The following is a 27159-nucleotide window of genomic DNA, read 5'->3' as shown; positions in this document are numbered from 1 at the left end:
TTTTTGTATATGTTATCTCTCAATCTGGGTGTTTCCAGTAACCACGTGGATCCAGAGGAGGCGGATGGTAAAACTCCCTGCGGAGGGGCTCCGCTCTGCGCATGCCCAGGTCGCTGCTGCTGGGAGTGCGGACGAAAGTATCGAGCGACGGCTGCTTTTCGACGGCCTGTTGTCAACGACGCATGTTTTTCGGATTCGAAACGGACGCAACTGTGCTTTAATTTCTCCTAGAAAAAACTCGCACACAAGTCGGACTCCTTCACACGATTCGCAAAGTTAGTGAAACCCCTGGAATGGCGCAGGTAGCATGTAGCATGTAGCAGTGTGTAGCCTGCTTGCTAGCTAGCGGTGCACTGGCCCTATGTGGAGCTGCTGGCTGCATAGGGGTGCATAAGGAGTATAGGGGCATAAACATTGATGCTATAAACAATGTTGTGGTGTTGGTGCATCATCCGACACCCACCAGCCCTGCAGATTGTGTCCTCAGACCTGGGGACACACCACCAGCAGCACCGCGACATGGTGGTGGTGCTGGTGGTGTTCACCAAACTGGGGTCCAACGTGACACTTTAAAAGCTGCACACACTGCTAGAAATATTGAGTTAAAGTTGTGTTTAAGTGAAGGGAATCTATCTTGGGTGTAGTTTAGGCTTTTATTCAACATCTAGAATATGCAACAATGCATTGGATGACAGTGTGTTGATAAACTTAACTTGTGTATCTGAAGGATGAGGGCTGGCGAGTAGGGCTTCGCGGGGGAGGAAGTGACCAGTAGACCGCTGAGACCCAGGACTCTGACCCCTGTGGGAGCCCAGGACCGGACTCCTGTGGGAGCCCAGGACCGGACCCTGTGGGGGCGATGGCCTACCACAGCTACAGCAGCCTGAACAGGGCTCAGCTCACCTTTGAATACCTGCACACAAACTCGTGAGTATGTTAATGAAGAGGCACAACAGGCTGGTCACTAGTTAGTGATGACATGTCAATGCAGTCTCTTCCAAATCCTTCGTGTAGGTTGCAGCGAAAACGTAACATTTTAGTTAACTTACATCCACTTAAATGTTGTGTTTATGTTTTGTATACATAAATGACATGTATTTTTACTGAACCACACACAGAATGAGTTGTCGCTCAACTGCAAACAATCAGTGACTCAGAGTATGGTTTTGTTTATGTCTCTGTTATTGTGTTATATATTCTCAACATATGATTCAGTAACAAATCCAAAGTATTAAAAAGTTTCACATTTGCATACATGTTTAAAATAACCATATTTTTCACTGCTCTTCACAGTCAAACATACTTCTATCGAGTGCAAAGTAAAAGTTGTGTAGCAAAACATCAACATGTATGGACTATATATTAATTTGAAGTAATGTTCAGTAAACAAAATCATTTCAGCCAACACACACACACACACACACACACACACACACACACACACACACACACACACACACACACACACACTTGATGTAGTGGTGTATCTCTTTGAGCTGTGAGGGGTTCTTGAGAGAGTGTTAACTGGGCTGTGCTCCTGAGAGATAACGTTTCCTCGTGTTTCAGGACGACGCACGAGTTCTTGTTTGGTGCGTTGGCTGAACTCGTTGACAACTCCAGGTACAGACACACGGGTCATGTATTGCTGCCACGTGCTCTAATGCCACATTAAGACCCGCCCTCATTGTTGTTTGTCTTTGTTTTCACAGAGATGCAAACGCTACCCGGATAGACATCTACACGGGTACGCATCAGAATGCATGAGTTACTCTAACAGAGGATGTATTTAGCAGACACATTTATCCACACTGACTTGCAAGTGAGGCTGAGAACAATCAGTGTTCAACCAAAAGTGGGGTAGATGTGTAAAATGCTGCAACATAACATTTAAGAGGACTATCCTGAGGAATCTGGTTTATGTATGAATTTTATTGAATTAGTGGTAGTATGAACATTAGAGATCACATATCAAAGATCTTTCTAAATTCCACACAGGAAACACTTCTACACTGTGTGTGGGTGCGAGTGTGAGTGTGGGTGTCGCTCTAACACAAAGCTTTACTTCCTTTTGGGCCAACAGAAAACAGACCAGAGCTACGGGGGGGCTACATGCTGTGTTTTCTAGACGATGGCACCGGAATGGACCCCAGTGAGTCAAACCCCCCCCCCCCCCCCCCATTTCATACTGGACTTGATGTAGTCTGGTTCTGCTTTTTATTTTTCTACGTGAAATGAATGTAAAAACGATATAACAAATGTAAGCTATCAGCCTGACACCAATCTAACCTTTAAACGCAGACATCAAACCCTGTCAATTTAGATGTCTCATGAACAGTCTGTGTATTTATAGGGAAACAATGAAATGAGGGCTGTAACAAGTCTGTGATACCCGCCATCTAGGTGGCTTCTGGGCTTCTCCAGACCAGGACGCAAGGGGGTGGAGTTAAAGACGATATATTGTAGTAGTTTATTGCACCGATTCCAAGTACAAGTACCGGTCATTATTGTGACATTAACCCTGGGTTTATGTCACAATAATGACCGGTTGGCTGTATGTTATCCTACATATTGTTTCTATATTTCTTCTATGCATTTAGAGTGGTACTGTGATGAAGTGTATCGTAACTGTCATCCTGCTCTCCCTGTCAGACGAGGCCACCCACGTGATTCAGTTTGGAAAGTCCAGTAAACGCTCGTCCGAGTCCAGCCAGATCGGCCAGTACGGAAATGGACTCAAATCGTAAGTCTGCTCATATTTATACTTACACTGAATGATTTACAGTATACACACTTTATATGTGTCTTTATCCACTGTTTATGATGTATATGTGTCTTTATCCACTGTTTATGATGTGTATGTGTCTTTATACACTGTTGATGATATATGTGTCTTTTATATAGACTTGAAGGTTTGATTTTCCTTTTTCCAAATGAGAGTTCTTTACATCTGAATGCGTTGTTATGGAATGTTTTCCACTTGGGATGCTCCGAAGTCGTAACACAATTTAGCCGTGTGTGCTGCAGTACCCTCATCCAAGCTGCTCCTTCCTTTTCTTGAGCCTTTCCTCCTTCCTTCTAGTTCATGTTCGTCCTTTAATCAATTCTGTCAAGTCAGGTCAGTCTCTGTTTTAGACAGACGTAGAAGAAGCAGTAGACTTCCCTCCAGTATCAGAGCTGTGTGCCCTGGTGGTTCTGCTTCCGATATTTGACCTGAGGTCGCTTGGTTTACGATCATCTTGCGTAATGTCCCTCATGTTGAAGGACTCATTCTGTGTTGGTAGTTGAGGTTCATCCACTATTGGAACGTAAAGCACTTCTTCAGTTTTCACAGACGGATCTTGTGGAGCAATTCCTCAGATTCACCCTACCTTGGCTCCTATAGTGTCTTTATACACTGTTTATGATTTATTTCTTGTTCATGATGTATATATGGTTTATGCACTGTTTATGGTGTATGTGTCCTGTTTATAATGTCTTTTATATTTTCAGAGACCCTCACCATGCCCTGTTTGTCTCCTCAGTGGCTCCATGCGGATAGGGAAGGACTTCATCTTGTTCACGAAGAAGGAGAACACGCTGACCTGCCTCTTCCTGTCCAGGACCTTCCACGAGGAGGAGGGGCTAGATGAGGTCAGGGTCGGGGTCACGGTTTAATGGCCTGCTGCACTTAAGGCTCAGGAGGTGTTTTTCTGTTGCTCTCCGTGTCCCACATCAAAAGTTGGTCCTGGCTTGAGAAATGGGTCTTAATTTTTATAATCTTTTAAGTTTGTGCTTTTTATACAAGTATTTATTCTTGAGTTAATAACATCCAGTAGAGAAAATGAAGATAAAGGAAACCCAAATAGGTGCATGTTGGTATTACGTTTAATAGTGGAACATATTCCATGAGCACACATTCTTCATTAGACTTCCTCCAGTGTTGTTGTCTAAAGGTATTGGGCTGACACACTGATCGGCCACCGTAACCATATAAGGGGGCAGGGAACTCTGGAGAAAGGTTACGACAAAGTGAGACTAATGGATTATTTAGAGCCAGAGGCAACACTACAACAGCGGTGACGTCCAGCCCTCTGTCCTCAGGTCATCGTCCCGCTGCCCACCTGGGACCTGACCACCAAGCAGCCCCTGACCTCCGACCCCGAGAAGTACGCCATCGAGACGGAGCTCATCTACAAGTACTCCCCCTTCAAGAACCAGCAGCAGCTCATGGAGCAGTTCGCCAAGATCGACAGCAGCAGTGGTGAGGACGGAGACCTCTCTGTAGTGCGGACCTGATGTTTACCACGGAGCCCCCCTTGAGTCACAGATAAACAGACTAGCTCCAGGGCGGCACGTGGTTCAGGAGGTAGAGTGGGTTGACTGATAACCGGAAGGTTGCTTGTTCGATCCCTGGCTCCAGTGTCGAGATGTCCCTGAGTGAGACACCTCACCCTAACTGCTCCCGACGAGCTGGCTGTCACCTTGCATGGCTGACACCGCCGTGAATGGGTGAATATTAGGCAATATTGTAAAGCGCTTTGAGTGGCCACTGGTTAGTGGCCACTATTCGGCATTTCGTTTAAGGTCATTACTTATTTTCTAACCGCTAACTCTTACTTAACCTTTAGTGTTTCAATCTTCACTGTTATGTCAGCCATTTATCATCCATGGAACTCCTTATGATCCCTGGGAAGGTTGTTCCTTGAGCTTTAGGGGTGCTGCTTGCCCTTTGGAGGTCAAAGGTTCACGGATTAAGGTTGACTAACATGAAGTGACCTAACATGTGACTCTCTGTCAACAGGTACTCTGGTGATCATCTACAACCTGAAGCTGATGGACAGCCGTGAGCCAGAGCTGGATGTGGAGACGGACCACCAGGACATCCTGATGGCCGGGACATCTGTGGAAGGCGTGTAAGTGTTGCCCTCGCTCCTCCTCCTCTTTAAGAGCAAAACCTGCGTCGCTGCAGGGGGATGCTGACCACGCCCCTTTCTCCCGCCCCGGCCGTCTCCCCTCTTGCAGCGGACCCTGACCACGCCCCCTCTCCCGCCACACCTTAACTAACGGCTCCTTCCTCCCCCGACAGGAAGCCGGAGAAGCGGTCGTTCCGAGCGTACGCGGCGGTCCTGTACATCGACCCCCGCATGAGGATCTTCATCCAAGGACACAAGGTCCGGACCAAGAGGCTCTCCTGCTGCCTGTACAAGCCCCGGTATGCCCAATGTTAGCAGGCTGACTCCGGTGGTCTCTGTGGGGGGCTGGGGTCGTCCTGTGAGGGCTGGTATGTGGCCTGAAGCCCTTTGAGACAAAGTGTCATTGAGGCTTTACAAACGAAATAGACTGATTTGATTGTTTTATTTAAATGTCTTGTAAAAATTGATGTATTTTATCTTCAGATTTGTCATTATTTAGAACCTGCAGTTTAGAACCCACTTTTAACTTTAGAAATCAAGAATTTGTTGGTCAGTCTAGGAAATACTTGATATCTGATTTCCTGTTGGCACAACCATAACCTGTTAGATCTCTGGATAAATAAAACTTCTTCTCAATAACATGTCAACGGCACGTCTACGACGGGTCTGCCACTTGTTCCACTAACAGGTCCTACAAGTATTCGTCGACACGCTTCAAGACTCGGGCGGAGCAGGAGGTGAAGAAGGCGGAGCATCTCGCAAAGATCGGTGAGTCACAGCCAGACTCTGACCAACCACACAGCAACATGTCATGGCCTTGAGTGAGCCCCACCCCGGCTCCTCTCTCCGCCTCTTCTGTCTCTGTCTGCACTCTCTCGGCTCTCTCTCTGCTCTCTCTGCGCTCTCTCCTCTCTCCTCTGTCTCTGCTTTCTCTCCTCTCTGCTCTCTCCCCTCTCCCTCTCTCCCCCTCTTTTGCTCTATCTCGCCACTCTCTCCTCTCTCTCTCTCGCTGGCTCGCTCTCTGCTCTGTCTCTGTCCTCTCTCTCTGTGTCTCTGTCTCTGCCCTCTGTCTCGCCTCTCTCTGCTCTGTCTCTCTGTCTCGCCTCTCTCTCCCTCTTGGTCTGACAGGAGGTTGTTTGTGTGTTCTCTCAGCGGAGGAGAAGGCCCGCGAGGCAGAGAGTAAGCGCTTGGCTTTGGAGGCCAAGTCCGGAGACGACCTGTCAAAAGAATCCCGGGTAATCAGTTTTTCGTTAGTGTCATTTATTAAGATGAGATGGTTCCTTATTTACCCAAGGCTGGACGCTTGGTATGTCACAGTAGAAAGTACAGGACAGACATTGAAGTAAGAATCACCTTCTCTCTTCCTACAGGCGGTCCTGAGGAAAGCCCAGGATGCAGCCATGATGATGCGGAGGGACGCAGACATGAAGAAGAAGATGCAGGAGACCAAGCAGAAGTGAGCTCATGACTCCTCTTCATCTAAGAAGGAGGAAGTCCTCATCATTAAGCCTTCAAAATAATAGTTATTAGATTTTTCTTTCACACATGGATTCAATGTATTTAAAAAAAAAAATATATATATATATATATATATATATATATATATATATTAGCTGACCATTTTATTATATATCATTTTTATTTATATAATAATTATATGATGCTGACCATTTTTATTATATTTAATAATATATTGCTTCATTTGGGCTTTTGTTGTCTTGTGAGAGAGATGAATAGCAGTCAGTAACCACGGCCATGAGCGATAAAGCTTTAGTTGAGTGGACCACATGGTCCAGCCCGGTTAACGGCCCCTCCGCCTGCAGAGCGCTGAAGGAGCCCAAGGAGCTGAGCTTCATCTTCGGGGTGAACATCGAGCACCGTGACCTGGACGGCATGTTCGTCTACAACTGCTCCCGGCTCATCAAGATGTACGAGAAGACCGGCCCGCAGCTGGAGGGCGGCATGTGAGTGGTGTGACCCCCAATCCCCGACCTCTAACCTCTAGCTTTGGATAAAAGCGCCTGCTAAATGCCTTAAATGTGAAAGTTAATGTAATTGAGAGGCAGAATTGCTGTCGTTGATTTAGTAGAAACTGAGTTAATGTTGCAGACCGTGTTTCTTTCAAAACATGCATATGAAGCAGTCCACTCTTGTATCAGAACACAGCCCAACATGTACAGTACCCTTTGCTCAGGGTTATTAATGTGTGTGTGTGTGTGTGTGTGTGTGTGTGTGTGTGTGTGTGTGTGTGTGTGTGTGTGTGTGTGTGTGTGTGTGTGTGTGTGTGTGTGTGTGTGTGTGTGTGTGTGTGTGTGTGTGTTTTCAGGGCCTGTGGAGGCGTGGTGGGGGTGGTAGATGTTCCCTACCTGGTGTTGGAGCCCACGCACAACAAGCAGGACTTTGCCGATGCCAAGGAGTACCGACACCTCCTGAAGTCCATGGGGGAGCACCTCGCCCAGTACTGGAAGGACAGCAACATCGGTCAGCCCTGGTTATGGTCCCCGGTTTACTGCTCTACTCACCCACAAAGACTCACACACACAAAGTCTCTCGCTCTCTCTCGCACAGACACTGCCGGGGCTGGGTGGTTTTCTCAAGCAGTGACATCATCACACTCCATTTCTGCGTCATGCGTCTTAGGAAGTCCGCTGGTGGAGGGAGGTGATGTGAGGTAGTAATTGTGTGTGTGTGTGTGTGTGTGTGTGTGTGTGTGTGTGTGTGTGTGTGTGTGTGTGTGTGTGTGTGTGTGTGTGTGTGTGTGTGTGTGTGTGTGTGTCGTATTCTTACAGCTCAGAAGGGCATCGTGAAGTTCTGGGATGAGTTTGGTTACCTCTCGGCCAACTGGTCTTCACCGCCCTCCCCCGAGCAGAGATACAAGAGACGCAGGGCCATGGAGATACCACTCACCATCCAGTGTGGTAGGAGATCCACACCTTCACTGTAAACCAGACACAAACTCACCATCCAGTGTGGTAGGACACCCCCTCTACACTGTAAACTACACACACTCACTGTACACTGTGGTAGGAGATCAACTCTACACTGTAAACCACACACACACTCAATGTACACTGTGGTAGGAGATCAACTCTACACTGTAAACCACACACACACTCAATGTACACTGTGGTAGGAGATCAACTCTACACTGTAAACCACACACACACTCAATGTACACTGTGGTAGGAGATCAACTCTACACTGTAAACCACACACACACTCAATGTACACTGTGGTAGGAGATCAACTCTACACTGTAAACCACACACACACTCAATGTACACTGTGGTAGGAGATCAACTCTACACTGTAAACCACACACACACTCAATGTACACTGTGGTAGGAGATCAACTCTACACTGTAAACCACACACACACTCAATGTACACTGTGGTAGGAGATCAACTCTACACTGTAAACCACACACACTCACTGTACAGTGTGGTATGACCCCCCTTCTACACTGTAAACAACACACACTCACTGTACACTGGTAGGAGATCAAATCTACACTGTAAACTACACACACACTCACTGTAAGTGTGGTATGACCCCCCTTCTACACTGTAAACAACACACTCTCACTGTACACTGTGTGGTAGGAGATCAACTCTACACTGTAAACCACACACACTCACTGTACAGTGTGGTAGGAGATCAACTCTACACTGTAAACCACACACACTCACTGTACAGTGTGGTAGGACACCCCCTATACACCACACATACAATCACTGTACGGTGTAGTACGACCCCACCTCTACACTGTAAACCACACACACACTCACTGTACAGTGTGGTAGGACCCCCCCCTCTACACTGTAAACCACACACACACTCACTGTACAGTGTGGTAGGAGATCAACTCTACACTATTAACAGACTGTATGAAACACTGATCAAATTGCTCAGGTCAAGATAATATAATATGTTTAAAGGTTCTGTAGGTTATATTTAAGTGTTTAATTATTTGAGTGTAATTAGTTAGATATGGCAGAGCCATCCATTAGCCATCAGGGCTTATCAGGGCTTTTCTGTTTTGACTCGCTGCCTCTGTGTGAGACCATTTAGATTGACACTACTCGTGGCTATTTCTGCTCTCTTTAAACTTGAGATGAGGTGATGAATGTTCATCTGAGGTTTGGCTCCTCTTGTGTCCCTCCAGATAAGTGCTTGAAGTGGAGGACGCTGCCCTTCCAGATGGACGCGGTGGACAAACGCTACCCTGACAGCTGGATGTGTCTGATGAACCCCGACAGCAGCCAGGACAGGTAGCCATCACACACCACCAGTCACATCAACCATCACACACACCACCAGTCACATCAACCATCACACACACCACCAGTCACATCAACCATCACACACACCACCAGTCACATCAACCATCACACACATCAACCATCACACACACACCACCAGTCACATCACACAGCTAGCTAGATATCTAGCCAGCATACAAAGCTAGTTAAACCCTAGTGAAGAGCCGTAGGAACCATTCAAGCCTAGTATTTGTTAAGTGTTCAGTGGTAGTGCTGGTCACAAGAGACGCCACTCGCCACACTGAGGCTGGAGAACCACTGTTCCAGACTACTATTTTAGGATCATCACTGGACTAGATAATTCAGACCCTGGTACTGGATCATAAGCCTTGACTCAACTTTATATTCCTGCCAATAATGAATATTTTTGTATTTCTTTTGTTCTTCCTCCGGTTGCAGGTGTGACGCTCCGGAACAGAAACAGAACCTGCCCTGTGGGGTTCTGAAAAAGGACAAGCAGAGCGCAGAAGACAAGCAGAAAGAACTCACAGAGAAGATCCGAGCACAGCAGGACAAACTAGAAGCACTGCAGGTGTGGAAAACCCCCAGTCTCTCTCACTCTCTCTCTCCATGTTACCTGTCTGTCTGTGTGTGTGTGTGTGTGTGTGTGTGTGTGTGTGTGCTGTTTTGCATAAAACACCCTCTATAAATGAAGTTAGATTTGATCTCAAATGTGAGGAACCGGTTAACGAGTCGTCTCTCATCCCCCAGAAAACCAGCACCATCAAGTCGTCAGCGGACGTGAAGAGGCTGCCCCTGGAGGTCAGCATGAGGCCCAGCTCGGAGGGCTCCCCTCAGGTACGCCACTTCTCTGGGCTCTGTCACCGTGTTACCGCATAATACATTTACATTTAGGGCATTTAGCCAACGCTCTTATCCTATTATTACACATCGACGGTGGAGTCAACCACGCAGGGCGACAGCCAGCTTGTCAGGAGCTATCAGGGTGGAAGACACTCAGCTAGGAGGAGCCGGGGATCAAACTAGCAACCTTCCTGTTAAAAGTCAACCCGCTCTACCACCTGAGCTAAGCCTGAGCTAAGCTTGTTGTATAACAACAATAAAGACCACTGCATGGTAGAGCTAAGGGGATCAAATTCATTATTTGGCTTTTGCATTGTTTAGCTCATGGGTCTGTTTCAGCTGCTCCCCCTGGGGATGCTCTCTGTCGTTGGTTCTGTACTGAGGACCCTCTCTCCCCACCCCCCCAGGCCACCCGGTCCTCGGAGAGGTCCACCACGAGGCCGCGCTCGCCCCCCCTCCCGTCCCACCTCAAGAACGCCCCCAGCGTCCCCCCGACCCGTGCGGCCCCGTCCCGTGCCGCCCGGACCCCGGCCCCCACGCCACCACCGGCCCCCAAGCCCGAACAGCCCAAGGGCCGAGCCCCTGGCCGGCCGGCCACGCCCGCCTCCAAAGCCAAAGCAGCCCCGCCCGCACGCAGCACACGAGTAAGTGCCCACCAGTAAGTCCTGGTCCAGGAGACCCTCCAGTAAGTCCTGGTCTGACCCGGAGTCCCCACCAGTAAGTCCTGATCTGACCCGGAGACCCCACCAGTAAGTCCTGATCTGACACGGAGACCACACCAGTAAGTTCTGGTCTGCCCAGCAGACCAGACCAGTAAGTCCTGATCTGACCCGGAGACCACACCAGTAAGTCCTGGTCTGACCAGGAGACCCCACCAGTAAGTAGAAGGTCTGTACAGGGAACCCTGTTCAGGCAGATACCCAGCAGCCTCGGACCACGAGTCTTGCATTCAGAATGCAGTGAATTAGGACGGCTAAATAATTGTTTGGTGTCAGTAGTAATAATTCATTGCGTTAATTTATTGTTTTTTTACAAAGTGCTTTTACAAAGCAAGGGGTCTCACTCCTCCACATCTGGTGTGTGGCTGGGTGCCACACACCAGTATTGGAGGAGTGAGACATCCCCCCCCCATACTGGCTATCACAGTGGGGAGGGGTGAATCTCGAGTCCAAAGTTGATGATGTAAATATCTGCGTGTCACTTCCTCCTCAGACGCCAGCCAAAGCTCCAGCCACCAAACCAGCAGCCAACCAACGCAAGAGAATTATCGTGCAGGAGGACAGTGAGGAGGACAGTGAGGAGGAGGAGGAAGAGGAGGCAGACAGTGAGGAGGAGAGCGAAGAGGAACCACCTCAGACCAAGAAGTCAAAGATGGCCACGGCGCTGGCCCACCGAGGGAAGGTGGTGGAGAAGCTCCTGCCTCCCAAACGCAGCAAAGCGGCCGAGGTATGACTCCTCATATCTAGAATGGAAGGACTCAGAGATACGAGGTGTTTCCTCTGAACCTTCTGCACATGCTCCGACACCTGACCTTTTACCCACAATGCTTCATTTTGGTTCAGGGTCATATCTAGCAGTGAGAGGCATCAGTCAACATATTTAAATGAGATCCAATCAGTGTTTCTGTTGTAGTCCTAGTTGTAGTTGTAGTTCTATTTGTAGTCCTAGTTGTAGTTCTCTAGTATATCCTGTTAAGGCCTCAGGTTTCCGTCCAATGACCCACTGGATTGAGAAGCCCCTCTGTTGACGTTGCAGGTCCCCACCACCGCTCCATCTGAGAAGAAGGGAGCGACCACTCCCATTGGCCGCAACGCCCCCTCCACTGCCCCCGCCCCCAGAACAGAGCCGGCACAGGTAGACCCCCCCCCCCCCCCCCCAGCAGGTTCTCCTGACCTCTGTAGACAGACTGATGAGCTTCACCGTTCCTCTGGTTCTCCCTCCTGCTAGGTCTAACTGTGGCTGTCCCCCCACACTGCTCCCCTTCTCTCCTTCTCCTGCATGTCATGGAGTCCACTTCCTCTTTCCTCCCCTCCTCATGACCTCCGTATGCCCTTCTTCTTCCAGGGATGACCCTAGTCATGTGACTAGGGTCATCTGCCTGTCCGTCGGTCTAGTCTTCCTCCCCCTCTGCTCCGTGTTTGCTGGTGAAGATGACTCTGTTCTTCTGGTGGTTTCTGAAGCCTTCCTGTGTTCCTGCAGGTAGCGGAGAAGGCCGCGGAGCGGGACTCGGATGGGGAGAGTAAAAACCCTCAGAAAGGTGAGCAGCAGGAAGATGGGTGAACTGTTGAAGGGGAACCGGCCCACTGTTGTTTCTGATATGCTGAGTGCTGCAGGAAACATAAGAGGAAACGGGATTTTCCAATTTGGTAGAAAATACATAACTTGTCCAGTTGTCCAGCATCAACCACGTTATCTGTGGAAGGAGAGATTATGCAGCTCTTTTATATTAGTAAACATATTAGTAAACAGCAGAGCGTTAATAATAGCAGAGACTGATGAACAGTTCAGGTTTGTAAGGACAGACTGATAGATTTCTTACTAAGGAGACCAGGTTCTTAAAAACAGACTGATGAACGGTTCTTACTAAGGAGACCAGGTTCTTAAGACCAGACTAATGAACGGTTCAGGTTCCTAAAAGCAGAGACTGATGAACGGTTCAGGTTCTTAAGAACAGACTGATGAATGGTCCATGTTCTTTAGAGCAGAGACTGATGCTCTATGTCCCTGAAGACAAGGGCATGCCGGTGGAGGTGCGGGTGAACATGGAGTGGTTCACGGGGAAGGTGGTGGCAGTGGAGGTAAACAAGAAGAGCGTCCGCTGGAAGGTCAAGTTCGACTACGTCCCGAGATCCACGCCCAAAGACCGCTGGTGAGACCCTGCTCCTGTTCCTGGTCTGGCCCTCAGAGACACACCCACAGAGTTTTAAAGAACCACTCAAGAACACAGACGATTAAATACGCTCCAATAGCCGTCCAGGCCACTAGAGGTCATGATGTGCCCCATAAATTAGACAAACAGGACAGAAATCATCGTTCAACGTAAACTGGATGTCATCCTGTCACCCTTTTTCATAGTATCGTTTTCATGTCTTCATGAATATAGAGACTGCGTCCTAATAATTGTGTGTGTGTGTGTGTGTGTGTGTGTGTGTGTGTGTGTGTGTGTGTGTTTACCTGTTTGTGTGTGTGTGTGTGTGTGTGTGTGTGTGTGTGTGTATACGTGTGTTTCTGTACCTATCTGTGTGTGTGCAGGGTGTTTAAGGGGGGGGAGGACGTGCGGTTAATGCGGCCGCCGTCGCCCGTCTCCCAGACGCCCGACACCCAGCAGGAGGCGGAGAAGGGCCCCGCCCGCATGGAGCCCGACACCACCCAGCCGGGCACCAGCCGCGAGGTCACCGGCAGCATGGTCTCCATGATGAGGTCAGCATCCAGGGCGTCATGGCAACGCTGGGCTGCGGTTCAGAGAGGAAGTGGAGGGACGGTCCAAATGATGATGGGTGTTTTGGTTCCGTTGGTCTCTCTCTCTCTCTCTCTCTCGGTCTCTGTCTCTGTCTCTCTCTGTCTCTTACTGTCTCTCTCTCTCTTTCTTCCTCTCTCCAGGACGATGTTGCGTTACTTCTTCCCTCCTGATTTCCGAATCCCGAAGGACGATGTGAACGGCATGACGGCGGAGGAGCTGGTGGCGTTCCCTCTGGTGAGCTCAGCCCCCAGCGGCCGTCATGTTGCTCGGGCCAGGCTCTGATCTCAGGACGTCCCCCAAACATCCTGACTGTAGTCCTGCAGTAGAACTAGTATATTTACTGACTGATAGTCAAATTGTGAATTAGTATTTATTTTTTGTATTATTTACTCTTATTTAAATGTTGTATCCATTTGTGTACTACTTCTACTACTCATACTGTTACTACCACTACCACACTTCTACTGCTACTATTACTACTTCTGTTACTACCATTACCACTTGTTAGATTTCAACTTATTTCTAAACTGTTCGTATAGACTCTGCATTGTGTTGTGTATTTTTTCATCGTAGTAGTAATTCTTGAAGTGGAAATCAAGGCAACTTGACAGGTTGGTTCAGAGGGTCGAATAGATGGTTTATTCGAGGATGTAATCCAGCACAGGTACAGACTTAGGTGGAATAGTCTTAGTGTAGGTGGTGAGGAGCAGTCTCCCAATGTGCTTCTTGGCTGTCGATCCCTCTTCCCAACCGAACCAAAGGTTTGGCGCGAGTATTATAGGAAAGAAAACGTGAATAACAAAAGAACAGGTGCAGTGTCTCCCTTGATAAGGTATATGGGCCTGGTTGATTCGACCTTGTTGGGACATAACAAATGGAGGATTGTTGGAAATAACACCTCGTATCAGTTGGAGAAGCACTGGTCTGTCCCCACACTAAGAATTGTGGACACAGAGAGACACTAAAAAACACCAACATTCTTCACACTACTATACTTCTATACTACTACTACTACTACTACTACTAGTATTCTACTTCTTCTACTAATATTCTACCACTACTGCTACCACGGTGCCCCTGGGATGAACACAGCAGTGTCCTCATCTCTCTCCGTACTCTGGTGTCCCGGCCCTCCTGACCCTCTCCTCTGGTTGCAGAAGGAGTATTTCCAGCAGTACGAGCTGGGTCTCCAGTCGCTGTGTAACTCGTACCAGAGCCGAGCGGACGCCAAGGCCAAGGCCGTGGAGGAGAAGAGCAGTAACGCCGAGATCAAACTCAAGGAGGCGGACGAGAAGCTGCAGAAGCTGAGGACCAACATCGTCTCTCTGCTGCAGAAAGTGCAAGAGGTAAAGTCTGGGCTCTGAGGGGAGGGGGGGGGGGGCGTACGTACATACGGACATGAGGGGGGAGGAGCCTACGAACATGAGGGGGGAGGAGCCTGAGGGGGGAGTGGATGTGAGGGGGAAGGAGCTGGCTGTGAGAGGGGAGGATCCCCAAGTGGCTGCTGGGAGAATGACAAACAAAACGTTTTTTGGTAGATGACAATCAAACAAATTAATAATAAACGAAAATCATTTAAAACGATTTCTTCATCATTTCTAAATCATAATGATCTGTATGTGTGAATGAATGATGTGTTTTAGCAATACTCATTAATAGAATACTACAATACTTAAATTCAATGCTACATTAATAGAATAGATGTACTGTAAAATACAAAGAATCCCTTCTTTGAGAGCCGAACCATTCTCCCTGTAAAAAGTATGCCATTTGACCTAGTAGAAGCAGTACCTCTAACTAAAACGTGGGACTAAAACGTTAACTGCTCCTTAACTTATTCTTCCACCTCCTCCAGGACATCGACATCAACACAGACGATGAGCTGGACGCCTATATAGAGGACCTGCTCACCAAGGGAGACTGAGGCAAACCGCTGCCTAAAGACTAGCCTCTAGCTTTGGTTCTCCAGCGGGCCCTCAGCCTACCAGAGAGGGGCCCGGGGCCCTCGTCAGAGATGGGGCCGGCCATACCAACGACTGCATCGACGCTCCTTTTATTTCGCTCTCCGCTCTCCGTCGGCTCTTTATGTTTTCAGCCTCCATGGTTCTTTTTATTTGACTTTACGTTGTGGGCGGGGTTTGTGACGGTCCTGTGGCGAGTTGACGTCTCCATGGTAACAGGGGTTTGTGTTCTCGTACTTTTATATCCACGTATGTTTGTTAACGTTTGAGTCGTTCGCTCCTGCTCGTTGGTTCCGGAGAGTTGTCTTGTGTTCAGAGGCTTGGCTTTCTTGGGGTTTCACCATTAATCACAATATCGGTTTGATCTTCTACCAATCAAGGATCATCTGACTTGCCAATATATATATATATATAAATATATATAAATATATAAAGAGGATTCAGTCTGTAATGAAACACTAACTAACTAGGTTTTTCCTTTAAAGTCCTCCTCCTGTTGTGGCCCCCAGGGGCCTGGAGCACCAGACCTGTACTGGGTTTTATCAGTGTGTCTCTTGTCTCCAGGTTCCCCCCTGGAGGAACTCTTCTGTTTGCTCATCCTTTCAGTGCCCGAGTTCTTCTCTGAGTCAGATTTTTAAAGTCATGAAAAATGTTTTATTAAGCGCTGCATGTGTTTTCAGTCTTTTTGAAAACTCTTTACATGGAATAATAAACCTGGTTCATCACCCACACCGAGCCTGTCCTTTCTAAACATGGAAATGATTCTTTAGAAAAGTTATTATGTCCCAAATGCAACTCAACATTATTGATGAATTGGTGGGGGCCCAGGCTCCACTACCCCTGCGGCCCTGTGGTGACCTTTGACACCTCTCTCAGATGCATGACTTGTGGAGTAGGAGGTACTCTTACTTTGAAGGTACGAAGCGGACCTCAGAGGAAAGGGAGACGGTAAGACTTGGTCGTTTCGTTGCGTTACAGTAATTTTTTTTTTTATTGTTTTGTTTTGTATTTGATTCAGATGGTCGCATGTCAACTGAACGGAATATATTTGAAGGACGTCGTAGTGTATGTCGTTAAGTAGTTGACGTCACTATATTAACGCAGACACGAATGAGAACGTTAAAGGGCCAACTTTTTTACACGCAGCTGTCGATTCACCAAAAAGTTGCATGGATAATATTTTATATTTCTCACCGAACACAACTATTTGAAACGCACCGTAGTTTTAATGGGAGACTATCCCACGATCACCCTCCAAGACCGTTTTGAAGAGGCATTGGTTAACCATCTGAAGGTTCTCTAACCTCGTCTTGTCCTTGTTGTCACTAGTTGATTAGTTGTGACCAACATGCCCGCCGGGTCGATGCGTCTTAACCGCAACACGAGTGAAGCCTGCCTGAGGGTCCTCCTCCGGGGTCAGGCAACCTGCAGACCCGCCCTGCAGGTCAGAGGGGTTAGCGCCGTCCAGCGAGGGACCTCTCCCCCTGAAGATGCCCCCACCCGGGACCCCCACGACCCCCCGCTGTTCTCCAGATCCAGGACCGGTCTGTTCTTCCAGGAACAACCTCAGCTGAAGAACCCCTTCTTAGAAGACCCTCTTTTAGGGAGATATCTCAGGAGACACCTGCCAAACGAAGTAAGAATCAAACAGGTCGAGGAGGACGTTGCTGAAGGCAAAGCATTATTTGAATAGTGTATTAAACAAATTAGTAATCTTCCTATAGTAAGTAAGTAATGTCTAACCAGAAGGTTTAAGCTAGATGTTCTGAAGGGTGTGTCTCCAACAGGCAGTGTTTTCAGACCTGCAGGCGTTTGGGGAGAAGATCTCAGGTGAGGTGGACGGCTGGGGTCGAGAGTGTGAGGTCAACCCGCCCAGGCTGGTCACCTTTGACCCTTGGGGTAGAAGGGTGGACGACATCGTGACCTCTCCCGCCTGGAAGCGCATGAAAGAGCTGTCTGCGCAGGAGGGGCTGGTCGCCATCGGCTATGAGAGGTCATGTGGTGAATGGAGGTTAGTGGAATCAAACTCCTATTTAAATGTTGCGTCTCTTTTATATTACTGCTCGGTGTGTTCTGCTGTGATTCCCATCCGGGATAAAGAAAGTACATCCGATATTTAAATTCAGATTTGCATCCCTTTATGAACGGCTCCAGTGTGAAACTAGTCTGAGGTGACACCAGATTTAAGATCCTAGTTATCATGGCCATGTCTGTCTCTCTGTCTGTTTCTCCTTCTCTCTGTCTGTGTGTGTGTCTGCCTGTCTGACTGCTTATCTGTCTGTCTGCCTGTCCGTCGGCCTATCTGTCTGTAGTCGTGTCCACCAGATGAGTAAGCTGTACCTCTACTCGCCCTCCTCCGGTCTGTTCACCTGTCCTCTGGCCATGACAGACGGAGCGGCCAAGGTCATCCAGGTCTGGTTACTAATCGATTCATCTCTCTCTGCTTTTCAAGCTCCATACTCTTGTTTCACTAATCTGTGGAAACAAGTGTAATTAGTTATTAGTGAATATTGTGTACAAGTGGATCGTGAGGTAATTTGTTCGTTAACCAATCATGGCGCTCTCTAGTCTCTAGGGGTGCCGCCGTCCGTTGACTCCGCCTACAGGAGGTTGACCTCTCGCGACCCCCAGCTCTTCTGGACGTCTGGCCAGTGGATGACCGAGCGGAGGGGGGGATCGGACGTGGGTCAGTAGTCGGAGCTCCACTGGCCATCCTGCCTCGTAAACACCTACAGAAACAAGAATGATATCTAGTGATGAAGTTATAACTTCAATATTATATTGAAGTTATTTTTAGTAACAGAGTGACACAGGAACGCAGGTCGAGACGTTGATATCCATTTTAACTCTGATTTACTAGTACCAGAACAATGTTACAAGTTACACTGAACAGGTTCCGTAGAGCGCCCCCTAATAAGAATGCATACTGTTGACTATCCATTGTCAACAGCATGCAGTTTTACAGTTTTGTATTATAGTTTTTATCCTTTTCATGTTGTCCTTCTCCGTTACATGGATTTATATTAATGCAGCTTTCTGGCTAGTCTCCCAATGAGACTGGAGATGGTTTAAAAGAAGAGAACATCTGTAATTGATATGTTAGATTTATTCTCCACTATATCTTGAATGCCATTTCTCCCACTGATGTCTGTCCATCCAGCCAGCGGTACAGAGACACTGGCCGAGCCCCAGCCAGACGGGTCCTACCGGCTCCACGGCTTCAAGTGGTTCACCTCCGCTACGGACGCAGACATGACCCTCACCCTGGGCCGGGTGGTGGGCCGGGATGGAGCCACCACCCCGGTACTGCACCTCCGTCACCGCAGACCCCAGAGTGTAGCTTTGTTTGTTTTGCTGGTTGTTTTTGAAATAGTCACTTTATTTTGGCAGATTCTTTTATAGAATCCTTCTGTTTAGTCCGATGGCAGCATTTAAGCAAACTGAACTGTTGCAGCCATTGGAAAAGAGAAGCTATCAATTTATAGTCAATATTTGTATTAGATTAGATTAGATAACTTTATTAATCCTCCGGAGGGGAATTTATTGTGTTAAGCACAGCAGCAGTCAAGGAAGAGATAGAAGATATAATGCAAATGAACGCTGAGAAAATGCTAAAGTAAGGCTAAGGAGATGCTAAAGTAAATGCTTAAGTAATGCTAAGGAAATGCTAAATTAAATGCTAAAGTAATGCTAAGGAAATGCTTAGAAAATGCTAAAGTAATGCTAAAGTAAATGCTATAGTAATGCTTAAGTAATGCTAAGGAAAGGCTAAAGTAAATGCTACACTAATGCAAAAGTAATGCTAAGTGAATGCTATTCACCCCAAAAGTAGTCCACCCTTTTCGACCAAGTTGAAAGATCCAAATACCTCCTATTGTGTAGCGATTAAACACGTCTGTGAGCCTATTCCAAACATCTCTGAACATCGTCTCCTGCTCCCCCCCACACCGCCCCCAGGGCAGCCGGGGTCTGTCCCTGTTCTACGCCGAGGTCCGCAGGGACCCCCAGGGCCGGCTGGAGGGCATCGAGGTCCAGAGGCTGAAGGACAAACTGGGGACCCGCCAGATGCCCACCGCCGAGCTGCTGCTGGACGGCCTGCCGGCGCACAGGGTCGGTCGCTCGGCCCCCCGCCCCCGACCCCGACTTAAAATAAAGGGGCCTAGCTTTAATGTCTCTCCACGTATAACCATGTCACACGCAGTTTAAACAGTGTGGACCTTGGCCTGTAACACTTTATTGTAATATTTACTATTTTATGATCTGCTTTTCTCTTTGACCAGTTGGCAGAGGAGGGGCGAGGAGTAGCTTCCATCGCTAACATGCTAACGGTGACCCGGATTCACAACAGTGTGGCAGCCGCCGCCGCCATGAGACGGTAGCGTAGCCACGTTAGCTTCCCTCATTCTACCTGTAAGAAGCCATCCGGCCGGTCACATGACATGGGGTCCTGCGGCTGGTCACATGACTGACCTGGGGTCCTGTGTGGTGGTCACATGACCTGGGGTCCTGCGTGGTGGTCACCTGACCTGGGGTCCTGCGTGGTGGTCACCTGACCTGGGGTCCTGCGTAGCATGAATGTGTGCATGGATGAGTGAATGTGAGGCAGTAAAGCACTTTGAGTGGCCACTGGTTACAAAAGCTCTGTATAAATGCAGTCCATTTACCATTTACACTTACACTACAGCTATGCATGTCTGATCAGAGATACTGCACTGTGCTTATGGTTATGTATATACGCATACATATGGTACATGGTATGCTTGTGGTCTTCTTACGGTACATCATGACCCTGCTGGTGGTTCCAGGGTGGTGCAGCTGGCCAGGGACTACGCCACCCGCCGCTCCGCCTTTGGACGGCTGCTCCAGGACCACCCGCTCCACCTGCAGACCCTGGCGAGGATGGAGGTAGTCTGAGGAGTTAAACGCCGTCCAATGGGGTCGTCCAAACACCCCCAGCTTTTAGTTCTGTTTTTGTTTACTTGCATACAGCTTTATATCTATATCTATAAATCTGTTTCTATTTCCTGAGGGTACTTTTCGTGTTTTAACTTCAATCTTTGTTCCACTAACTTGAGCTGAGCGATATCAGCCCCCAGGACGACTCCAGAGAGAGACGGTGTTGGTCCCCTTTACTGATTGGACCCCATCACTGATTTAAAATGTTTAACCTGTATGTACTGTATGTATGGCTGTCAATAATGGCACCCATTTCACTCCTGACCATCCCTGGAAGGATGGAACCCCCACCCTTCTCACGAGTTTTTTTCTTGCGCTCTGGGAGGCTATGGTCAGGGGGGTGTCATACATATACGGCTTGTTCAGCCCTTTGAGACTGTACCTGTGGTTAAGGGCTATACAAATACATTCATTCATTGAATAGGTGGAGGCGCGAGGGGCTTTCCTCCTGCTGATGGAGGTGAGTCGTCTGCTGGGCCGGGAGGAGACGGGCCTGGCCGCGCCGCTGGAGAGCCACCTCCTCCGCTTGCTCACCCCCGTGCTGAAGCTCTACTCCGCCAAGCAGGTGAGCAGCGCTACGCTTCAAGTGGGCTTTCAAGTTTCTCAGACTTTATCGGTCACATACGGGATGAACAGTGAAAATGAAAGGGTCATGTGGGGGGTGGCGGTCAAAAGGTCCAGAACCTGTCGCCTTTTTTTATTATTATTATTATTATACAGGAAAGTATTAAAGGTAACAAAGTTACAATTTAAATCAAGTATAAAGCTGATTTCCAGCAGGTTCCTGTTCTGCAGCACATATAACATATAACAGGAAGAAGGCACATCACACGTCACATTTATATACAGCACATAACGGGAGCATAGCACGTCAGACATCAGTAGGACAATCACATAGACAACAGACTGAACACACACAGTGGTCTATAAACAGTCTGTGTTTGCAAGTGTAGGTATTGAGGAGTAACAGTTCGTATGCCTTTTTGATGAACTGTGTGATGGATTGCAAGGATCCAGTATGAGCTACATGGGCCTTATTCCCCTCGTGGCCATCTTGGATCCTAACACTAGCCGGGTTTTGAATCGGGCCTTCAGTTCCCCCACCCTGCTGCTGTTTGGATCCAAGATGTCCGCTAGGTGAAGCTGACTCGATGCCGTCCCCCCCGTCGCCTGCAGGCGGTCTCTGTGGTGTCGGAGGGTCTGGAGAGCTTCGGGGGGCAGGGCTACATGGAGGACACCGGGCTCCCAGGACTGCTGCGGGACGCCCAGGTGAGAGAGAGACCTGGTCCCAGGTGAGGGAACCTGGTCCCAGGCGAGAGACCTGGTCCCAGGTGAGAGACGTGGACCCAGGAGGGAACCTGGTCCCAGGTGAGGGGCCTGGTCCCGGGGGGGAACCTGGTGGTACCCCGTTCGGTTCTTTTAGGACCTCGATGTCAGGGGCCCTAAATGTCGTTGTAGTTCTCCTATATAAGTTTGATTGTTTAGATGTTGTCTGCTGCTGTCATAACCGTCTCCCCCTTGAGGTGAAGAGGCCGGCGTCCATCTTGTCCCCTCAGCATCCATCTTGTCCCCTCAGCGTCCATCTTGTCCCCTCAGCATCCATCTTGTCCCCTAAGCGTCCATCTTGTCCCCTCAGCGTCCATCTTGTCCCCTCAGCGTCCATCTTGTCCCCTCAGGTGCTGAGCATCTGGGAGGGGACGACGAACGTGCTCTCTCTGGACGTGCTGCGCTGTGTGGCGCGCAGCTCCGGGCTGGTGCTGCAGGCCTACTTCACACAGACCCAGGTAGGCGACCGCCGCGTGGTGGGGCCAGCGCTCGCTTAACGCCCGTCCTGGGGGAACGTGGCGTCTCCCTGACCCCAGCAGGTCCTGCTTTAGGACGCACCAAAGACTACTGTGTGCGTCCATGTGTTGTGTGTGTGGTGATGGGATTGTGTCTTAGAGTGTGCGTATCCATGTGTTGTGTGTGTGTGGTGATGGGATTGTGTCTTAGTGTGTGCGTATCCATGTGTTGTGTGTGTGTGTGTGGTGATGGGATTGTGTCTTAGTGTGTGTGGTGATGGGATTGTGTCTTAGTGTGTGCGTATCCATGTGTTGTGTGTGTGTGTGTGTGTGGTGATGGGATTGTGTGTCTGTGTGTGCGTCCATGTGTTGTGTGTGTGTGTGTGTGGTGATGGGATTGTGTGTCTGTGAGTGCGTCCATGTGTTGTGGAGATGGATGAGCAGTGTTTGTGTTCCTCTGCCCCCCAGGCCCTGCTGAGGCCAGCCTCCGGCCTCCTCTCCCTGGCTCCGGCTGTGAGGGCACTAGGGGGCGCTCTCTCGGCCCTGGGGGTCTTTGTGGAGGAGGCAGCCTCTAGACCCCCCAGCTACCTGGAGCTGGCAGCGCGGGACCTGGCCTACAGCCTGGCCCGCATCTACATGGGTCAGCCCCCACATACATGTTGTGTTAAGATGCTTTGGTTTAACTGGTGCCTGCCCCTCTATGTCTGCCCCTCTATGAGGGTCCCTGCCCCTTTAATCCTATGTCTTAACGAGGGTCCCTGCCCCTTTAATCCTATGTCTTAACGAGGGTCCCTGCCCCTCTAACCTATGTCTTAACGAGGGTCCCTGCCCCTTTATTCCTATGTCTTAATGAGGGTCCCTGCCCCTCTAACCTATGTCTTAACGAGGGTCCCTGCCCCCTTAATCCTATGCCTAACGAGGGTCCCTTTAATCCTGTCTTAACGAGGTTCCACCTCGTTAACCCTACCCTCTGCCCGTGCTCCAGGTGCGCTGCTGGTAGACCACGCCTCCTGGGAGGGGGCGTCGCCATCAGACACATACGCTGCTCTCAGGTACAGGAAATGAGAACTTTGTACATTCATAGTACAACGTTTGCATCAAGTATAGTTTCAATAATGTTTATTTTTAGTCTTCTTAGTGTGATAATTTAGACATATTTTCTGTAGTTTCAATTCCTTTTTAATGCTTCGACTGAATTTTCACTGTGACAGAAAGTCCCGTCCTATCAGCATTCATTGAGACTATCGGCTCTGTGACGGATGTTGTGTGTATATAACATGTTACCAGGTTGTGTTGTGTGTGTATATAATGTGTATATAACATGTGTACCAGGTGGTGCATGTGTGTATATAATGTGTATATAACATGTGTACCAGGTGGTGTGTGTATCTATAATGTGTACCAGGTGGTGTGTGTGTGTATATAATGTGTATATAACATGTGTACCAGGTGGTGTGTGTGTGTGTGTGTGTGTGTGTGTGTGTGTGTGTGTGTGTGTGTGTGTGTGTGTGTATATAATGTGTATATAACATGTGTACCAGGTGGTGTGTGTGTATCTATAATGTGTACCAGGTGGTGTGTGTGTGTGTGTATAAAATGTGTATATAACATGGTTACCAGGTGGTGTGTGTGTGTATATAATGTGTATATAACATGTGTACCAGGTGGTATGTGTATCTATAATGTGTACCAGGTGGTGTGTGTGTGTGTATATAATGTGTATATAACATGTGTACCAGGTGGTATGTGTATCTATAATGTGTACCAGGTGGTGTGTGTGTGTGTATATAATGTGTATATAACATGTGTACCAGGTGGTGTGAGCAGGACTTGTGCCCAGTGGTGACAAGTGAGAGGAGGGGCCATTACGACATCAGCACCCCTGCCTGTGACGCAGCACTGGTGTACGACAAGGACTGACGGAGCAGACTGATGGAGGAGACTGACGGAGCAGACTGACAGAGGGGACTGACGGAGCGGACTGACGGAGCAGACCCACTGAACTGGTCCGTCATGGCCAGACCCTTCCAGCCTCACCAAACCGACCCCCCCATCACGGCCTTGTTGTTAGTAACACTCAGCTTTAATCTCAGGAACAAGAAGCCTGGCCGGCAGCCGTGAGGAAATACAAGTCCCTACTTTAGGTCTAATCATGTGCGTGTGATTATGTGTGTTTTAACATAACCTTTAACCAATAATGCGCAGCACTCTGCTGTGGTTTCCGGTGCCAAACTGCCTGCCCCCTGCTGGGCAGATCACCCAATGAACGTGAACTGTAGAATAATGTATGTCATGTTTTAGGTATTGAACATATTTTTGAATGAAACGTAATTGTTTAGATTATTATACTCTTCGTGTTTTTTTGTTACTTGTTTTGTGTATAAAATAAAGTTAAATACTACTTTGACTCGGCTTACCTGGTGTAACCGTTAATCGTGCTTTCAGAAATGGATAAATATTTAACAAGGGATTTGTGCAGGGGGTGGGGCGGTTTACAGTGTGTGAGCGGTGTGTGTGTGGGGGGCGGGCCTTACAGTGAGTGCGGTGGACTCACGGGTCGGGTTTCAGGAACAGTGGGTGGAGTTGTGTACTGTGTGTACTTTTTTTACCCCAGCACAGACAGTTCAGCTGACATCTTCATTCATCTCAACACGGTCCCCTCGGTGTTCTCGACATGATGTTCGGCTGTGGACGGCGGACCGGGGAGGTTGAAGAATGACGTCTGGGTTCGCTTGTTCTGGATTCTGTTGGCCCTGAAGTCTTCGGACGTTTGTGGACTCGGCTCGTTTGGAGGTTTTCTTAAATACCAGTCGCGATGTTCAGAGGAAGCAGCGATCAGGTCAGTGTAAACCTGGACCAGGTCAGTGTGTAGACCGGGTCCAGGTCAGTCTAGACTTGGTTCAGGTCGGAGCTGGTCTGCTTTGTTTTGCAGACCAGCACCGACTTGTTTACGCGCTCTGACAGATCATTGTGCAACATGTTCTACAACCTTGGGGTTCTTCTTCGCTAACCGGCTACTAAACTAATGTTATACGTCGTATGGGATGTTTACTTTTTTCCCATCATGATTGAAATTGACCCCTAAAGTAGCCTTACTATCTATACAGTTTATTTTGCATACAATCCTGTGTGTGTGTGTGTGTGTGTGTGTGTGTGTGTGTGTGTGTGTGTGTGTGTGTGTGTGTGTGTGTGTGTGTGTGTGTGTGTGTGTGTGTGTGTGTGTGTGTGTGTGTGTGTGTGCGCGCGTGTGTGTGTGTGTGAACCAATCAACCCCAGTGTGACCTGGTCATGAACCTGAGCACCGCGGACCGCTGCGCCTTCGTGAAGAGCACCCTGGACTGCAGCATGGTGGACGGCTTCCTCAGCTACCTGCGCCTGGTCTTCTGCCTGCTGCCCCCCTACCTCAGCCCGCTCACCGTCACCCTCTGTGTAAGCCTGGGTCGGTCCCACCCGGGACATGTTGGTCAGTGGGGGTCCGGACCCACGGTGTGGTGGTTCAGAAGCTGACCGGAGATAAACGCCGTTAAATGGAGAAGCATATCACGTTACAGTTCAGAATATACTGGCTTCTATGTTGCCACTTCTCGTGCTTTCCTTCAAGTTCAAGTTCAAGTTATTTTATTTGTCAAATGCACAACATAACAGACAAAGCAGTCATAGCTGGCCATGACATTTTTGTATCCCTATCTCCTATAAGAAGATAAGAGTAACAAGGTACAGTGCAATTAAGAACAAAATAATTTAAACAAAACTAGAATATATATATAATATATATATATATATTATATATATATATAAATATGTATGTACAGTTATATATATATATATATATATATATATATATATATATATATATATATATATATAAAACAATAGAGGGTCTCAGTCTCAGTCAGTATATCTGTGTAGTGCTGTAGCATATTGAATTGACGCGTTTCAAACTGAATCAACAACTGTATCAAATGGTGTTCAGTTCTGAGTTTCCTCACGTGTTTTTAAAGTATGTAAATCAATCCAGGCAAAAATATCCAAGTGAAAGAGAAATGGCCTATAAAGTGACATGAGCTGAACCAGTTTCCCCTCTCAACGTTGAGTAACACTCAGTGACGTTTCTATTCCTAGTTTTATAAACCTTTCATTCTCCCCTTCTTCAGATGATCTGGCTGCTGACCCTCTTCGTCGTGCTTGGTCTGACCGCGTCCAAGTTGTGAGTTTGAAGATCATGTTCTTCACGTCACACACACTCTCACACAGTCAATGTGAAGCACCGCTTAACATGAACTTGTCCCCATGACAGCCAAGCCATCTTGACTGGGTTCCACTCAGGGTCGAAGGAGGCTGATCAGCCCAGTGAAGCATCACGCACACAGCTACACACACACACACACACACACACACACACACACACACACACACACACACACACACACACACACACACACACACACACACACACACACACACACACACACACACACACACACACACACACACATAGCTACACGGTAACTTGTCACCATCTGTTGCTGTGTCTGTTTCCTCCCCAGTTTTTGCCCTAACCTGTCGGCCATCTCCACGACGCTGCGCCTCACCCACAACGTGGCCGTATCCTTTACCACGCCCCAGTGGGGCGGTCTGAACCGGCTCAGACGGTCTGAAGTCTGTGTGTGGTGTTGCTGGTCGCCGAGTCCAGTATACTTATTCTATTCTTGTGTTTTAATTAACAGGCCATGCAGGTGTCCGGTTTACATCGACTTTTATCCAAAGAGACTTACAATAAGTACATTTGTCAGAAGAAAGAGAAACAACAATATATATCGCTGTCGGTACAGTAAGGATGTTCATAGAACCAAGTGCAAAGCACTAACAATCACTAGGATAACCCATTCCCCGTATACACCAAAGATAGCTAGCATAAGACGCTACACAATGTACTGTTTTTAAGTGCCAGGATGTACAACACACAATAAGTGTGTAAGAGG

General features: G+C 48.3%; 3 protein-coding genes across 3 annotated transcripts in view; all 3 read left to right on the top strand.

The window, feature by feature from the left end:
- The first annotated feature begins 112 nt into the window (after positions 1-112).
- Positions 113-16171, top strand: morc2 (MORC family CW-type zinc finger 2). Its single transcript, XM_084467548.1, has 28 exons — positions 113-275; positions 728-927; positions 1567-1620; positions 1710-1744; positions 2081-2149; positions 2650-2740; positions 3522-3630; positions 4081-4240; positions 4781-4892; positions 5066-5191; positions 5581-5660; positions 6045-6127; positions 6263-6348; positions 6716-6856; positions 7219-7373; positions 7682-7810; positions 9059-9164; positions 9615-9747; positions 9927-10013; positions 10427-10663; positions 11232-11465; positions 11775-11873; positions 12219-12276; positions 12750-12888; positions 13272-13439; positions 13620-13713; positions 14637-14825; positions 15335-16171. The coding sequence occupies exons 2-28, from the start codon at positions 860-862 to the stop codon at positions 15401-15403; spliced, it is 3111 nt and encodes a 1036-aa protein (XP_084323674.1). The 5' UTR covers positions 113-275; positions 728-859; the 3' UTR covers positions 15404-16171.
- Positions 16172-16362: 191 nt separating this feature from the next.
- LOC311342855 (acyl-CoA dehydrogenase family member 11) lies at positions 16363-24454 on the top strand. Its single transcript, XM_084467688.1, has 15 exons — positions 16363-16388; positions 16770-17076; positions 17228-17451; positions 17753-17852; positions 18009-18126; positions 18601-18743; positions 19398-19550; positions 19721-19815; positions 20246-20345; positions 20821-20961; positions 21573-21665; positions 22073-22180; positions 22646-22817; positions 23163-23229; positions 23992-24454. The coding sequence occupies exons 2-15, from the start codon at positions 16789-16791 to the stop codon at positions 24095-24097; spliced, it is 1908 nt and encodes a 635-aa protein (XP_084323814.1). The 5' UTR covers positions 16363-16388; positions 16770-16788; the 3' UTR covers positions 24098-24454.
- A 322-nt stretch (positions 24455-24776) lies between these two features.
- The window catches only part of slc8b1 (solute carrier family 8 member B1), a 9495-nt gene continuing 7112 nt past the window's right edge, over positions 24777-27159 (top strand). Inside the window, exons 1-4 of the mRNA XM_084467566.1 lie at positions 24777-25016; positions 25454-25606; positions 26332-26384; positions 26725-26782. Coding sequence (XP_084323692.1) covers positions 24993-25016; positions 25454-25606; positions 26332-26384; positions 26725-26782 — 288 coding nt within the window. The 5' untranslated portion in view covers positions 24777-24992. The remainder of the gene's footprint in view (positions 25017-25453; positions 25607-26331; positions 26385-26724; positions 26783-27159) is intronic.

This window comes from Micromesistius poutassou, assembly GCF_964030765.1.
Source record: "Micromesistius poutassou genome assembly, chromosome: 5".
In the NCBI taxonomy this organism is placed as follows: domain Eukaryota; kingdom Metazoa; phylum Chordata; class Actinopteri; order Gadiformes; family Gadidae; genus Micromesistius; species Micromesistius poutassou.
Note: the sequence above shows the minus strand (reverse complement) of the source record. Positions and strands in the feature narration are given on the sequence as shown.